The following is a 15,820-nucleotide window of genomic DNA, read 5'->3' on the forward strand; positions in this document are numbered from 1 at the left end:
GCATAGAGGAGAAACAATAATGTACAGTATGTGGAAAATAATGTGTTTTTTGAACCTTAAACCGCATAAACACATTTCATTACACCAAATACACAAAATAATGTTCTTTTTAGCAACATCATATGACCCCTTTAATTATTTGTTGCATCATTGATTTCAGATTCAGTCAAAAAAAACAAAAACAAAGCAAACAGCGGTTGGTAGGAGGTATCTTGTTGTCTAATGGCCGGTAATTGGTAATTGGCCAGAATAAGTAGACCATAGTCAAATGTTTGGCTGAGACTCTGGGTTGATTGGGACGGAAATGTCCATGTAATAAGTGTAGATTTATGAGACCCATTTACACTGTAAAATATAAAATATACTGTAAAAAAATAAATGAGTAAAATATTTTCAAATTATTTTTTAAAGATTGTGTATCTTTTTGGCCCATTATTGAATGATCCATGTATAAACCTGAAGAGAAACATACTGCTACTAACAAAATAAAAAATATGAATTCTCATTAATTCCAACCAAGCTGTATTAAGCAGAATAAACCAATAATAATATCCACTCCACTGAAACTAAAGAACAGACAAGCATTTACTTTTGTCATTAAAAAAAAAATATTCAGAAGTCAAGACAGTGGAATTGTATACAATTGTATGAACACATACACAGCTTTCACAGTATTGCATGATGTTGAAGTGTGTGTATGTTCTCCGGCACATCCATTTATGACATCAGTATTGAGTGACTGTGCAATGTGATTGTTCCTATTATTTGAAACTGTTGTTGGTGACCAATATTGATGTACATCGCTCCTTTAAAACGTTGACTGAGAAGCAGCAAATGTTTGAATCTCAGCATCATATACAGACATTGCTAATATGTAAAAAAAAATGTAAAGATACTGAGACTATTTATTATGAACTTGATACAAACACAGCTAAAAACAGTTCTGAACATGTTCCGACAGTGGCCATCAGCGTACAGGAGAAATATGAGTATGTGCTGTACAAAAACGTAATTTCGGGGTGAGACTCTCTCCAGGTGTGTTTTATAAATGCACACAAGTCTTTTTTTTTCACCTGCACACTACACAATAGAGCTTTGAAATATTTATAGGTATATTCTTCCACATATTTTCATATCATATTTCAAAATCATCTCTCGCACACTCATTCTCTTTTCTGTGCAATATATACAAAAACTAAATTACATATAAAATTAAGTGCATTTAATTGAAACTTATTCACAATGAAAGTGTGCTGTAAACAGTCTCTGGACATCAGTTTGCAGAGAGGCAGGAAAACGTAAAAGTAAGCTATCATTAACTGCTCCAGGTAAATAACTGGAAGAATAAGAAAAAGCTGTAAATAGTAAAACTATTTGTGCAACAAACTAGTGCGTTTATGATAATGAATTCAAATAATATGATAACAAATACCAGTTTGCAATATCAAGCAGCATAAACTAAAGTATTATTTTTGTACAGCTAAATTGGAACTGGAAGCCTCGCACATTCAAGTTACAAATTGCCGCTCCCTTTCTTACGTAAAAAAATAAGGTGGATATGGATCTCAAAATATAGAATGCATTTGAAATACAGTGGATCCTGATGACTTGGATCATCATGATCGACTGTAAAACATTTTTAGGTAATACTGGTCCAAAATGTAAAAACATGAATCTTATGAAAGAGAATCAGATATTCTTTCAGAAATATATTTGATGAAGGTGATTAAGTTCTGAATAAACAACATACAAACTGACCGTCATGCTGCAACAGTGTCACGTTTACTGGTGTGATTTTGGTTTTACAAGCACACCAACTATTTACAAAGGTGAGATTTTCACCAGCACTTGGCCAGCGGAGCGAGAGGCGATTTCATTCGTCTGCTGGGGCTGAAGATATCCCTCGCTTCCGTCTCTAACCTCACGCCCGGCACCTTAAAGATGGACACAGCTGACGGAAAAAGAGAGAAGGTTAGAGAATGAGAAATGAGACAGGAGGAAAAAGACATGATTACATAATCTCTTTTCATCTTGAGTCGGCGTTGAAAAGGTTGCCAGTTTTGACAGTAACTAAGAGGGATTTAACTTTGATCTTGTGCGTAACGGGACCGGATTAACCTTTGAAGCTGGAATTGCGTGCATTCCGTTCGTATAGTGAAATTCTTCAGCACTTACTGTCCCTTAGATGCATTAACGGAGGTGGAAGTGTGTTGAAATATGGGTGTAGCAATGCATCCTGGGCTGAAATCCTGTCCTTTGGATTGACATCCATTAGAGGTGGGGGTGGTGGAAGGGATATGAGGACCGCTATACAAAAGCCCTTCTGTTCCCACTCGGAGCCAAAACGCACACACATACGCGCACGAGCATGCACACATGAACTGGTCTTACCTTTTCCAGACATCTCGAAATTGCTGGGGCTTGCAGGGCAGGAACCACTCTACAGGAACACAAAGAGAGCTCTTTTAGTTAACAGACCACCAGAACATCCAGCTCTGATCAGGTATCTTCACTCAGAGCACGTTAAGACAATGAGCCACGAGACAATCTATGAAAGCCTTCATTATTTACTATTCCTTGTGTTGTTCCAAATATCTTCTGTGGAGCATGAAAATAGATGTTTAGCAGAATGTTCACGCTGCTCTTTTGCATACAAAGACAGTGAGTGATGACTGGGGCTGCCAAGCTTCAAAAAGGAGCATTATTAAAGTTGGCATGAGATGAAAATTTGATATCTATTTTGTGAATACATGTTATAGATGTTATTGTGAACTATACATTCACGTACCTGCTTCATTTTTTTATTTTTTGAACTCATAAATTGATCTTTCAGTGAAAACTAATAATTTAGTCTGTTTAAACCCCTGACTAATACAATGACAACATTAAAATGAAAATAGAACAAATAAAAGCTAATAATATGAATAAATTCTAGTATAGTAATAATAGCAGGGCTGGGCAGTATCACGATATATATTGTGGCCATGATATAAAGTGTGTCTTATATTGTATTTGTCCTAACTTGATTAAAAAAAATAAAAACAACAATATTGTGATATATATTGTTATCATGAAATAAAATTAGGCCTACTCATATTGTGAAATGTCATATTACCCACCCCTATATAACTGTATATACATAATACTAAAATAACTGCTTTTTGTTTGAGACAGTGAGATAGAATTTCCATTTTTGAGTAAAGTACTAATTTAAGAACTTTTTCAACATCCACAGAAAAATTCTAACCACTTTTAAGAACCCTATAAACAGGGGTGCACATAAGTTTTTCAGCCTGGTTCTCATAAGAGAACCTGGATATTTGGTTTGGTCCTCACACTGCACATAGTGTAACCCATTAAATACAACTATAAAAAAAAATAAATGAATCATATTGATAATTTTGTTGCACTTTATTTATTTAGTTTATTTTTTTTAAATAAAATAATAAACGAAATAATAAATTGTGATAATACTGTTATATTTTAGAATAAAAAGGGAGTATTAAATGCAAATACAACTATTTTATAGTAAACTTAAAAATAAAATGCTAATATGTACTTGAATTTTGAATGATGAATTTTCATCATTTTCAAACTTAAAATCAGCAGGCTTTTATTTTGGCGGGTTGCCGGCAAGTAAGTATATGTGCTTCCGGGTTTGGCGCTGCCGACTAGGGATGGGCGATACCGCTTATTTTGTTTTCGATATGATAACGATACTTTTAAAGGCCAGTGTCGTCGATATCGATACCGATACGATACTTCTAAACTGAACTTTTAAATTATGAAATTCATGAAATTATTAAATTACTAAGAGTAAAATGGGTAATGATACCCACTAACTTTATATTTGAAACACATTTTAACATTCAATACGCCTTAATTGCAACATATTAAGTTATATTTTTGTTAAAATATGTTTACTGTAGTGGTAACCATGGAAATCAACAAATACTATAGTTGAACTTTAGTAAAACCATGGTTCGTTTTCATAAGGGACTGCCAGTGACGGGCTATTGCGTGCATAAAATGCAACGTTTTTATTCTGACAGTGTATGATTTATACTAAAATTACAGAATATAACATGATCAATATGAACTTTTAACGTTCAGTTTAAATAAATGTAATTGCACAAACTATGTAGGCTACAATTTCAGTTTATTTATTGTGAAATAACTCAATATATGTTTTTTTTCTGTCCTCTGATAAGCATTGTTCTGGGCTGCAGTTCCCAAAAGCATCAATGGTTTCTTATGACACTTTTGGGAAACGCAGCCCCGTTTGAATGCACCGTCAGAAGGTCAAAAGTGAGTGAACGCTCTCTGTGATTGATTGGTTAAGATGAGCAGGAAAATAGTTCTATCCTACACAGTTAATCGCTAAATTAGGTTATTCGTCCAATTCAATGCATAATGTACGCATTATTTTTTTGTTAAATAAACAGTCACTGGTAAATAAAACACCTTAGTATCGATATTTTTTATTTGAGTATCGATACTTTCGATACTTGCATCAGTATCGATATAGCGATACTTCAGGATCGATACGCCCATCCCTACTGCCGACTGAAGCGCATCAGTGAATGAAATGTCACGGTTTTGCATTGTGCTTTGAAAACGGCAGAAGGTAGCCTAGATTTATGCTTTCAGTTTTAATAGAAATCGTATACAGTATTACAGTTTGTCGATCTAATTGTGCATTAACAGCTGTCAACCATGTTGGTAGCAGATGCGCTGTCAGAACTTATTTACACAGCGCATTTTTTATTTTGGTCGCGCATGCGGACCTGCGTACCACTTATGTGCACCCCTGCCTATAAATGTAAAAATGTTTCTTGCTATAAAGATCGTTTGAAGAAGCTTTATTATGAGTGTCCTTCTGTCAGTGTCTGTGGTCACAGGCCACTCAGTCATTCTTGGCTGAAACCTGAGGCCACACTTACGCTTCAGCACACCTGGATATACCTGAGAGACCACAGCGGGTTCAGGTAGCTTCTCTCCAACACACAGTACACACACATACAGAGCAGCCTGGGGCTTGGGTAAACCCAGATTCAAGGCCTGCCAGCAGTTTACCTACCACACACACCATCTCCATCAGTACCCTCACACTCTAAATGAGGCATATTTCCCAAAGCCACCTCACATTTCTCATTTGTGCACCTGTGTAATGAGTTTATTTCCAGGACTGCAATGGAAAGACATCAACCCCCTTTCCTGCATGTCTGACTCAAAGGTGTCAAGTCGACTCACGGCCAACACAACCGCTAACAGAACACCTATACACACAAAATGATTTATACTGGAAACACAGCTTCAGCACAACTCTGTGAATTTGCTCTAGCGATTTTCTGTTTGTATGACTGCATGTTATTAAAACGACAGGCTCTTGGCAACAAGTTTACACCTACACATCGCCAAGCACACACGCAGTGCATACAGATGACGGTGTCTATGTGTAGTTCTAGTTCTAAATTTATGGGTCCATGTGTATTTACTGAATGTTTAAAAATAACAGATACATCTAATAAACAGTAAGAATTGAGCGTGTGGAGGAAAAGTTAACTAAAAACGACAATTCTGTCATCATTTACATATGACTTTCTTCCATGGAGAACAAAATTGGAAATTTAAATGGAAGAAACTTGATATTTTGGAGCATATACACCTTAGTTTTTACAATACAAAAGCAAGCAATTTTCATGTGGATGTGCAAGACTTCCGATTTATTAGCTGCTATAGGTAAATAAACAACAAATAACAAAGTGCAGTACACTTTATATTGTTTATACAATAATAAATTAATATAATATGATAACAATTACCAGTTTGCAACATCAAGCAGCATAGGAAACTGTTTTTGTACAGCTAATATAACTGGATTCACCTGACACTGGAAGTCTTGCACATTCAAGTTACTAATGGTTAATTCTTTTTAACTTTAAAAACAAACAAAAAAAGAATAGCATAGGTGGATAGCATATTATTGTATTGTACTGTACAATATGTTACAGATTATAATATATAAATGGCTGATATTAAAATTCTATACATTCTGTCCAAATATATTATAATAAAAAACACACACAAAAAAAAACTAAAACAAATTGTTTAAATGCTACAAGTGAATTTAGGTGTCATTACTATTCATTTTGTGATTTGATTACATTTAACAGTGTTATTAAATTAAAGATGAACTTTATGTGAGCATTAGTGGCAAATGTAATCTAAATTAAAAAATGTCCAATGTCCAGTGTCCAATATCGATAAATAAAATATATCTATCAATATGGTACCAAGATATTGTTTTTATTCCCAAAACTGTGGTTCTCAAATGGGGTCTTAGCAAACTTCAAAGGGGCCTCAGGATGACTTTAAAATGATTTAAAATAAGATAAAACAATCATTAAAATATGCTAAACAAGAAAAAAAATCAAGATATTCTTTACTTTAAATTACCCTCCAAATTTCTTTTTTTTCCCTCTTTGAAGAACCACAGTCTTGGGAAACCTGATTTCATGAGGCCTTATTTTAAAAGTGTGATTTCTAGACCTTTAAATTAGAAATTGAATAATATATCCATTAACTCCATTAGCATTTTAATAATTAATTTAATTTTTTTATAGTTTCAAGCTCTAACCTATTTTTTGTTTTTTTTTTCAGATAGAAATTGTGAGTAAAAAACATTTTTAAAAATCCTTATACTTCTCGAGTAAATCATGAACAACTGGAAAAGTCATGCAGCCTTTGAATGTTGTTGTTGACAATGAGATGTCTTGGAGTCCAAATGTTTGAGAACCACTGCCCTAAAAGGAACCATTAAAACTGCCCGTATGATTTGGGGCTATATTTAAAATCTTTAGAGACCATATAAGATGAGGCATGCTAGAATGAATTGCTTTGATGAATTGCATGACGCATCTGAATTTGGCAAGTCTAAATATGTGCATGTGTGAATGAGATTTGAGAGCTATGATTTAGGGGAAGATTATCAATGAATAACAACATAACTCAAAACATATTTTGTGTTCCACAGAAGGAAGGAAGTCGTACAGGTTTGGAACCACATGAGAGTGAGTAAATGATGACAGAATTTCATTTTTGGGTGTACTAACCCTTTAAGAACATATTTCTTCTTGATCTAAGCGCTAAAATTACTTTCATTGCTGTAACATAATTTAGTCAAGTTTATATTAAAACATTACTTTGACTTTAAATAAAACCAGTTAATTTAGATGCTAACACATTAAATACATTTTTATGTAACTAACACAGACACTTGCATTTAATGTATGAGACAAATCTGTGTTGAGGCAGGAAATCAACTCTCATTGTGGACACAGTACAGAGACAGATGAAAGAAGGATTTTGCACACACCTGGTTTATAGTTTGGCAGATCACTGACACCTGGCCAGCTCTTCTCGGTCGGGACCCCGAGGACCTCGGAAAGAAGAGGAGAGATGAATAACGGGAGGAGAGGAGGATAAATAAATGGATAGAAGAGAAATTTCACACAATTCTAGTACATTCTCACAAACACACTCACTGCCCAAATCTTCAGCAGCTGCTCAAAAACATCAGCTACTCCAGGAAACGCTGGTGACCCCTGTAGCATCTCAATAAAAATGCAGCCGGCTCCCCTAAACATCAACATATACACATATACTGTATGTCAGACCAGGGTTGCAGTTCTGCTCTTACCGGTGGGGGGACCAAAACTGAGTGTTGGGTAATAGTTGATTTTCATTTCAGTTACAACATACCATTTTAATATGCAACAGATTATCAAAATTGAACAACGCAAAGAACATAATTTTTTCAGGAAATTATGTAAAGAATTTCATTTGCATATCTTAAGTGGGAAAAACATCAATCCAAAAGTTCTGTAGACAAATATGTAAATGTTTATCATGTGTCAATTCATTACAATACACAAACTTTATGTACAAATACAGGGCTGAACGCTAAGGATGTTTTTCAACTGGTTCAGATTTTCTAAATTTGGTTCAAAATGGCTTTGGCTTTGCCACACAAAAAAATTTTATTGTTTATTATTGGTTTCATTGTGTTTGACCTATGTAACCTTGTTTCTTAATAAATAATGTTGGATAAAGACAAGCAAACAGTCAGTAATAAACTAAGAACAAATTACTAGCAATAGCACAAAAAAATACAATAAAACAGATTTCAATTAAATAAACAGTGCTTTAAGTTTTTCAGGTAAGTCTAACAGTATTCAAGTACGAAATAAAACATTATATAAATTGAATACAGAATCCTTATTAAAGCTAAAGCAGTTATTCAGTCAACAGCAGATGTGAGCAGAGTGATTTTAATTTTTTCTTTTGTTTTTTAATTAACATTAATGCCACAGACAGGAGCAGGTATATTAAGCTGCTGTCACTTTAAGAACAAATGCATGCATCAGACACACATCAGATTTTCTCCCAACTGTTTACGTTCATTTAATACTTTTCATTCTAACTCAGTTAAGATACTCGCCAAAATGGGCATTTTCACATAATTTTGTGTGTATTTGTCCATTCAAGAACTTCGGTAATGGCGTGCTGTCTGAGACGTGGCTCTCTGCGTGTGCACGCACAGAAAACAGTGCTGAATTGAGCACCGAATTGAGTTCTCTTTCACATCTTCTTGTACATGAACGGTTTAAAATTGTTCGAATGCTTAAGTCCAGTCAAGTCAAGTCACCTTTATTTATATAGCGCTTTTAACAATACAGATTGTGTCAAAGCAACTGAACAGCATTAATTAGAAAAATGGTGTGTCAATAATGCAAAATGACAATAGTAAACACTCATTTTTCAGTTAAAGACAGTTCATCATTCAATTCAGTGATGTCATCATCCAGCTCAGTTCAGTTTAAATAGTATCTTTGCAATCATTTGCAATCAAGTCAACGATATCGCTGGAAATGAAGTGTCCCCAACTAAGCAAGCCAGAGGCGACAGCGGCAAGGAACCAAAACTTCATCGGTGACAGAATGGAGAAAAAACCTTGGGAGAAACCAGGCTCAGTCGGGGGGCCAGTTCTCCTCTGACCAGACGAAACCAGCAGTTCAATTCCAGGCTGCAGCAATGTCACATTGTGCAGAGGACTGGCAAGACTTAAAAACACATGCATATGATACACTTTCGTGACGAGTCAAAAATAAAGCATGAAGCTGAAGGGGGGCATTTTCAAAGAGTGGGGGGACACTGGGGGGAATTGCGCCAGTTGCTCTTTTACTATTATGAACTTTTCTAGGAGAATGAGTGTGTGTGTGTGTGTGTGTACAGGGACTCACCAGATGTCCAGGGCTGTGGAGTAATCAGTGGAGCCCATGAGAACATCTGGCGGCCGGTACCATAAAGTCACGACCTCTGCAGAGTATGTTTGGCACGGTATGGACTTAGATCGGGCCAGACCTGAAGGAATAAGACCTGGGTAAGAATGTATGACAGAGCATATTATAAGCATGTTAGTGTTTGCATAAGTGAAACCTACCAAAATCGGCTAATTTGAGTTCCCCCAAATAACTGATGAGCAAATTTTGAGGTTTGAGGTCTCGATGCAGAATTCTTCTGCTGTGAATGTAAGACAATCCTCGCAGCAACTGAAACATGAAGAGCTGAAGAAACATACTGAGCGTGAGAAAGCCGGCTCATTCTTTCTGACCTTGTGTATTTTTTACACATTCATGTGTTTATGTACCCTGATGTTGTACGAGTGAAGTCCGCCAGGATGCTGAATCATGTATTGAGCCAAATCTGTTTGCTGAGAGGGAAAAAGATGTAAAATATGACTGACGGGTAGACAAAATTAACAAAATAATCTTGGAAGGCGACTGCCAGCGTCTTAAGACTCACCACATACTCAAAGACAAAGGTGAGAGACTCTCGTGTGTGGATGATATCGTGAAGCAAGACTATGTTGGCATGTTTAAGGCCCTTTAACAAGGAGGCTGGGAATAATCACAAATAAAATGTACATACAGCATCAACAAGTGCAGTACAGTCACATATCTAGCCTTTGCATACATTAAAAACTGTAATATTGTGAATTACTATTACAATTTCACCGAACTGTTTTCTATTTTAATACAGTTTAAAATGTAATTTATTTTTCAGCGGCCATTACTTCTGTTGTCAGTGTCACATGATCCTTCAGAATGTTGATTTTGTGCTCAAGAATAATTTCTTATTATTATGAATACTGAAAACAGTGATACATGGTTTTCAAGGTTCAAAATAGCAACATTTATTTGAAATAGAAATCTTTAGTAAACTTATAAATGTCTTTACTGTCATTTTTGGTCAATTTAATGTGTCCTTGCTGAGTATTAAAGTAAGAAAGTATTAATTTCTTTAAAATAAAATAAAAATTCTAACCCCCAAACTTCTGAATGGTAGTATGTCAGAACATATAAAAAATAAAAATATGAACATAAATAAGTAAAAACAATTTATTAATGCACAACTCCACTATTCATATTTCAATCACAGACATCTATAATGGACACTTCCTGAATATATTCTTTATTGTTATTCTAGATTGTGTACAACTTACACACACACACACACACACACTAGCATGTCGTAACCCACTTCCCTTTGCGTGTGTATAAGCACTTTTGTTTCTTGGCTGTGTGTGTTGCGCTGTTGCAGTACCTTCTCTAATAGCTGTGAATGGAATTCCTTCCTCAGTTTTCATGTGAATCACCTTTAAAGCCACAAGATGACCATTTATCCTGTCAGAAACACAGAAGAACCTCAGCATAATCCACAAACATGCATCTGCGAACAGTTTACCTGACCTCCACCTTCTGGAGAATAACCACCATCACAAGCTCTCCCTTTGAAAGACCTTATGAAATCAAAATGGAAGTTTTTTCTATTAGCTATAAGTTTTTTTTTATAGATTATTCTTAAAAGTTGACAAATTAAACAAATGCCTTTAATTTGAAGAAAATTCAAACTTAAAATTGAAAGTTTCTATTCTATTTTTTTCTTTTTGTCTAATTAAATGCGAAGATAATGTGCCCTAGATCGAATAATACTATGTCTAGCAATAGCATTTAGCAAATCATAGTTCATGGCTGTAAATTAAAGCCTACTGGCTATTTAAAACTAAGGGGCGAGTCCTTGGATGTGTCCCACCCCAACTTCCCGTTTCTGTAGGAAATACTGTAACACAAAAAAGAAATCTGCAATTTTATGGGGTCTTTAAAAGCCTATCATCTTGTCTGTCATTTAAATCATCTACTGCTGTTGTTTAGTGGATAAGTTCATGATGCCATTTAAGGATACAAATTCCACCCACTGTGGCGTTTAACTCTATTCCAAAATCATCTTTAAGTGAGGTAACATTGTTCCTTTAACCACATTAATAAGCAAAAATGTTACTAAATGTAAAGCTTTCTATCCTAAAACAGCTGCAAAGAGATGTATGGGAGCTGTTTCTTATTACAAAATATTGGTTGTTGTACAACAACATCAAACTGCCTCTCAGTGTAAGCCTCGGGTGGGTATCCATATGTTACAGGATGACCTTAAAAAATGAATCCATGTAAAACAAGATGCCATAGAAGAACCCAAGCAATGCCTACAAGGAGGCAATGAAAAGAATCATTTGCTGTCTATTATACAGAAGAGCAAAGCCACAGGGTGGTGTATCTGAATAATGTGCTTGCTAACTGAATACTGCCATAAAACATTCATCTTGCCTCAGTGAATAAATTGCCCCCTATTGGCAACATCTGAGTTCTGTGTATTACACTGTTTTGAATGTGTGTCTATGAGTGTCTACTAACCTGCTAATTCCTTTGTACACTGTGGCATATGTGCCCTCTCCAAGTTTTTCAAGATTCAGATAAGATGTCGCATTCCCAAACTGCAGGCCAGTTTTCTGTGAATGAAATGCACACACTGTTATTTTGCCAGCCAAGCAACTGCCATTTAAATAAAAGACAGGAAGCTTTTATAGACCTCCTTGGTGTAGCCAAAACAACTGAACCAATAAATTAGTAAAAAAAAAAAAAAAAGTCTGACATATAAAATAAGTCAGAAAAATATTATTATTATTATTATTTTTTTTTTTTTTAAAGGAACAGTTTATTGTACCTTTAGACAAAATATAAAAGAAAATGAATTTTTTTTTTGCGTATGTGTTTTATGTTTTATACAATATTTGATAGATCAGGTTTTTATGGCTCATATTATAGTGTGATATCTTTAGAATATGGTGCTCATACTTGAGGAAGAAAAGAGTTTTATTCCGAGGCCCAAACTGAGCAAAAATATGCCATATATAGTGCAGATTCTGTTATTTATATGGCCATAAAGAAAGATGAAATTCTGATAGCTTGTAATGTAAATCAACAAGATCTTTATAATAGTATAACAGACTACTTACACGAAATACATCTAAATATCAATTGTCAGTCTACATCTCCCAATAATACTGGGTAAGATGACATTTAAATGCTCAGTTTTATGATCAAAGCTCTGTAGTTTTTATTGTGGGGCGCAAAACATATAATGCTAAGCTATACAGTGATATGGATTCTCAAGTAAACAATCTTGAAATATAAATAACAGTATAACATGTATTCTTATATTTACTTTATAAAACTCAGCAAAAACACAAGTGTATCATGAAGGTGGACAATTTTATAATTATATTATAATTATAATTATACTAAAAGGCCTTTTATTTGCTAAAAAGTCTAAACTATCAATAGGATGAGAGAAGGCTTATAGCGTTAACATTACTTTTAACATAACAACAATGTGACAATTACAGTTTATAATAAGTCATGTAAAATTGTAATGTGTTACTGTATTCCTCAACATTGTGCACTCTTTGTTTATTTCTGTGAATCCGTGAACATGCTTAAAGGCACAATGTGTAAGATTTTTTTATTAAAATATCCAAAAACCACTAGAACAGTGTTATATATTTTGCTGACTTGTGTACTTACATTATCCCAAATGTTTCGAAGAATGTTTAAATCCAGAGAAATAAGCAATTTTAACTAGTGACACGGACCGTGTCCATAGTGTCATTGTGTCGCTTGCCAATGACGTCATAACCCCTCGATTTCCGAAAACATGGAAACACCAAAGACGCTTTAATATGTTGTGCGTTTTAATAGACTGGTGATTACCGCACAGAGTAGCATTATAACAGAACTTTCAAATCTAGTATGATAAAACAGCGCTGCTTTTTTCCCCCACATACGCACGACCGGGAGAAGCGGAAGCGGTCGACTGTGGCATAATAAAAGCACCGCTGCTTTCTAACCGTGTGTCACACTCGTTCAGCGGCCTCGTTTCGCTTCAACGGCTTTACGCCTTTGTCTATTTGTTTATTTTGAATACACGCCCTCTAGTGGCGAAAATTACATATTGTGCCTTTAAATCCCTTGTTGTGTATTGTTGTATATCGGAGTTGTATTTGTGTGCCCCTCACCCACTGGAACTCTTGCTGGAAGCTCTTTCCTCCCATAGGATCGCTGTTACTGCGGCCCCTCTGAACTCTGAGCCGTCGCACCTGCAGCGTGTGAAACCAGTGCGGCTGTGGTTTCTCCACCCCGTCCAGCTCTCCCAGCTGAACGCAGAGACAAAGAGAGAGCAACACATGGGGATAGTTTGATCTATATCAGATACAGCATGAGATGTTATTACACCTTGTTTCGCTGATACAGCCATCTTACCGTATCCATCGCACCTGTCTGTGTGCGTACAAGTGTGAACCGTGTCCTAATTTTCATGCTTACACTCTTAAAAATAAAGGTGCTTCACGATGCCATAGAAGAACCTTTTTGTCTAAATGGTTCCATAAAGAACCTTTAACATCTGAAGAACCTTTCTGTTTCACAAAAGGTTCTTTGGGGCGAAAGAAGGTTCTTCAGATTATAAAAAGGTAAGAAAGAGATGGTTCTTTAAAGAACCATCTCTTTCTTACCTTTTTATAATCTGAAGAACCTTCTTTCGCCCCAAAGAACCTTTTGTGAAACAGAAAGGTTCTTCAGATGTTAAAGGTTCTTTATGGAACCATTTAGACAAAAAGGTTCTTCTATGGCATCGTGAAGCACCTTTATTTTTAAGAGTGTATGTGGCTTCAGGGTTTTTATTTATACCAGCTCTGAAGCTCTGAAGCTCCTAAAGTGCTTTACATGCTGATTAAATGTAGGTATACAACTGGTATGATGCATTAAACTGATCAAAAGCAAAACATTTATAGCTTTACAGAAGATTTCTCTTTCAAATAAATGCTGTTATTTGAGCTTTTTATTCATCAGTGAAACCTAAAACAAAATGTATCAGTTTCCACAAAAATATTAAGCAGCAGAAATGATTTTCAAATTGAATAATAATAAGAAATGTTTCTTGATCACCAAATCAGCATATTATAATAATTTCTTAAGGATCATGTGACAATGAAGACTGGAGTAATGGCTGCTGTAAACTCACCTAGGCAATCATTGGAATAAATGAAAATATATTAAAATAGAAATCAGTTATTTTAATTTGTAATAATATTTCACAATATTACTGTTTTTACTATGTCTTTGATCAAATAAATTCAGCTTTTACTGCTTACATTTCTATCTTTTTTACAGTAAAAAAAAGTCTTATAACATTCAATTCAGATGAAGATGCACATTCATATAGAGTACAATATGATTTCTTTTGTGTGGTGCTGTACTTTCTATAAAAGAAAGAAGCAAGAAAGAAAGAAAGAAAGGGTCTACAGTTATTGATTCCACTATCAAACCATAAATTAATGTAAGAGCGCCTTCAAACTGTGTGAAAACCTTTCAAAATCAATGTCATTTAGTTTAATTTGTTTAACTGTAATGCCATTTTGGCAGGAACTATAGTTACCATATTATATTTTTGTAAGGATAACAACAGCACATAAAGTTGTGATGCCAGAATGTCCTGACACAGGACTTTCTCTTTGCATAACTCTTTTAGCTCTAATGTTCCCTATTTCTCTCTCCTTGCCTATATTCTATTCATCTGAGTGATTTGATCGCACCCAGGGACAGCTGACACTCTCAGAATGGACTTCGGGGTTCACTGTACAGAATGTACTGTAACCAGCCAATTATATCTTCAGATCATCTGGAACTAAAATGGCTTCCCTTCAATCAAATACATTACTTTTGACTCTTCTATTTTCTTGGAAGTGACACAAGAACACTAAAATAGTTGGAAACGCTAAAATAGTTGAACCCTTTAACATTACAGTAAATCAGAGATCATTATGATACAACATTCAAAACCAGACCTATTTTTCAATGACATTACAAAGTTAGTGACATTTTTATGAGACATTCTTCTATAATGCTACAAATTTCAATGTTATTGTAATTAAAAAAAACATAATCATATAGCCCTGTTTGACGTCAAACACTTTCTCTCTCTCTCTCTCTCTCACACACACACACACACACACACACACACACACACACACCTCACCATCTGACCTCAGCAACTGGGAGGGAAGACACACTCCAAGTTTTTGATGGTTTTTCTTCCATTTTCATTGCTGCTTTTATCTCTTCCACTCTCAACTCAAACATTTCCTCTTTTTCTTCCCTTCTGACTTCATTTGTTTTATCTCCACAACACCAACAACATCTCCTCCAGCTCACAGATGCCCAGACCCGCATTCTCCACAGGAAATCCTCCATCTCCAAATCTTCTCCTCTCTCACTCACTCTCACTATCTCTGATTAAGCTGTACAACTCATATGACTTGCATGGGTAAGTGTGTGTGTGTGTGTGTGTGTGTGTGTGTGTGTGTGTG

The 15,820-nt window shown here is 35.2% G+C and overlaps 1 protein-coding gene across 2 annotated transcripts in view; it reads right to left on the bottom strand.

Moving 5' to 3' along the window:
• Positions 1–2,310: 2,310 nt before the first annotated feature.
• Positions 2,311–15,820, bottom strand: part of LOC107660030 (cyclin-dependent kinase 15-like) — a 20,807-nt gene continuing 7,297 nt past the window's right edge. Inside the window, exons 1-11 of one of the 2 annotated variants that reach the window (XM_016449181.1) lie at positions 15,498–15,718; positions 13,472–13,609; positions 11,811–11,905; positions 10,669–10,748; positions 9,868–9,962; positions 9,713–9,775; positions 9,506–9,629; positions 9,306–9,426; positions 7,548–7,641; positions 7,379–7,442; positions 2,311–2,440 (exon numbers count right to left, since the gene is read on the bottom strand). In XM_016449181.1, coding sequence (XP_016304667.1) covers positions 2,388–2,440; positions 7,379–7,442; positions 7,548–7,641; positions 9,306–9,426; positions 9,506–9,629; positions 9,713–9,775; positions 9,868–9,962; positions 10,669–10,748; positions 11,811–11,905; positions 13,472–13,609; positions 15,498–15,704 — 1,134 coding nt within the window. In that variant the 5' untranslated portion in view covers positions 15,705–15,718 and the 3' untranslated portion in view covers positions 2,311–2,387. Of the gene's footprint in view, positions 2,441–7,378; positions 7,443–7,547; positions 7,642–9,305; positions 9,427–9,505; positions 9,630–9,712; positions 9,776–9,867; positions 9,963–10,668; positions 10,749–11,810; positions 11,906–13,471; positions 13,610–15,497; positions 15,719–15,820 lie in introns of those variants that run through there. The other variant, XM_016449182.1, reaches the window with a different exon arrangement.

The sequence above is a fragment of the Sinocyclocheilus anshuiensis genome, unplaced genomic scaffold (genome assembly GCF_001515605.1).
Source record: "Sinocyclocheilus anshuiensis isolate Anshui unplaced genomic scaffold, SAMN03320099.WGS_v1.1 scaffold55, whole genome shotgun sequence".
Lineage (NCBI taxonomy): Eukaryota > Metazoa > Chordata > Actinopteri > Cypriniformes > Cyprinidae > Sinocyclocheilus > Sinocyclocheilus anshuiensis.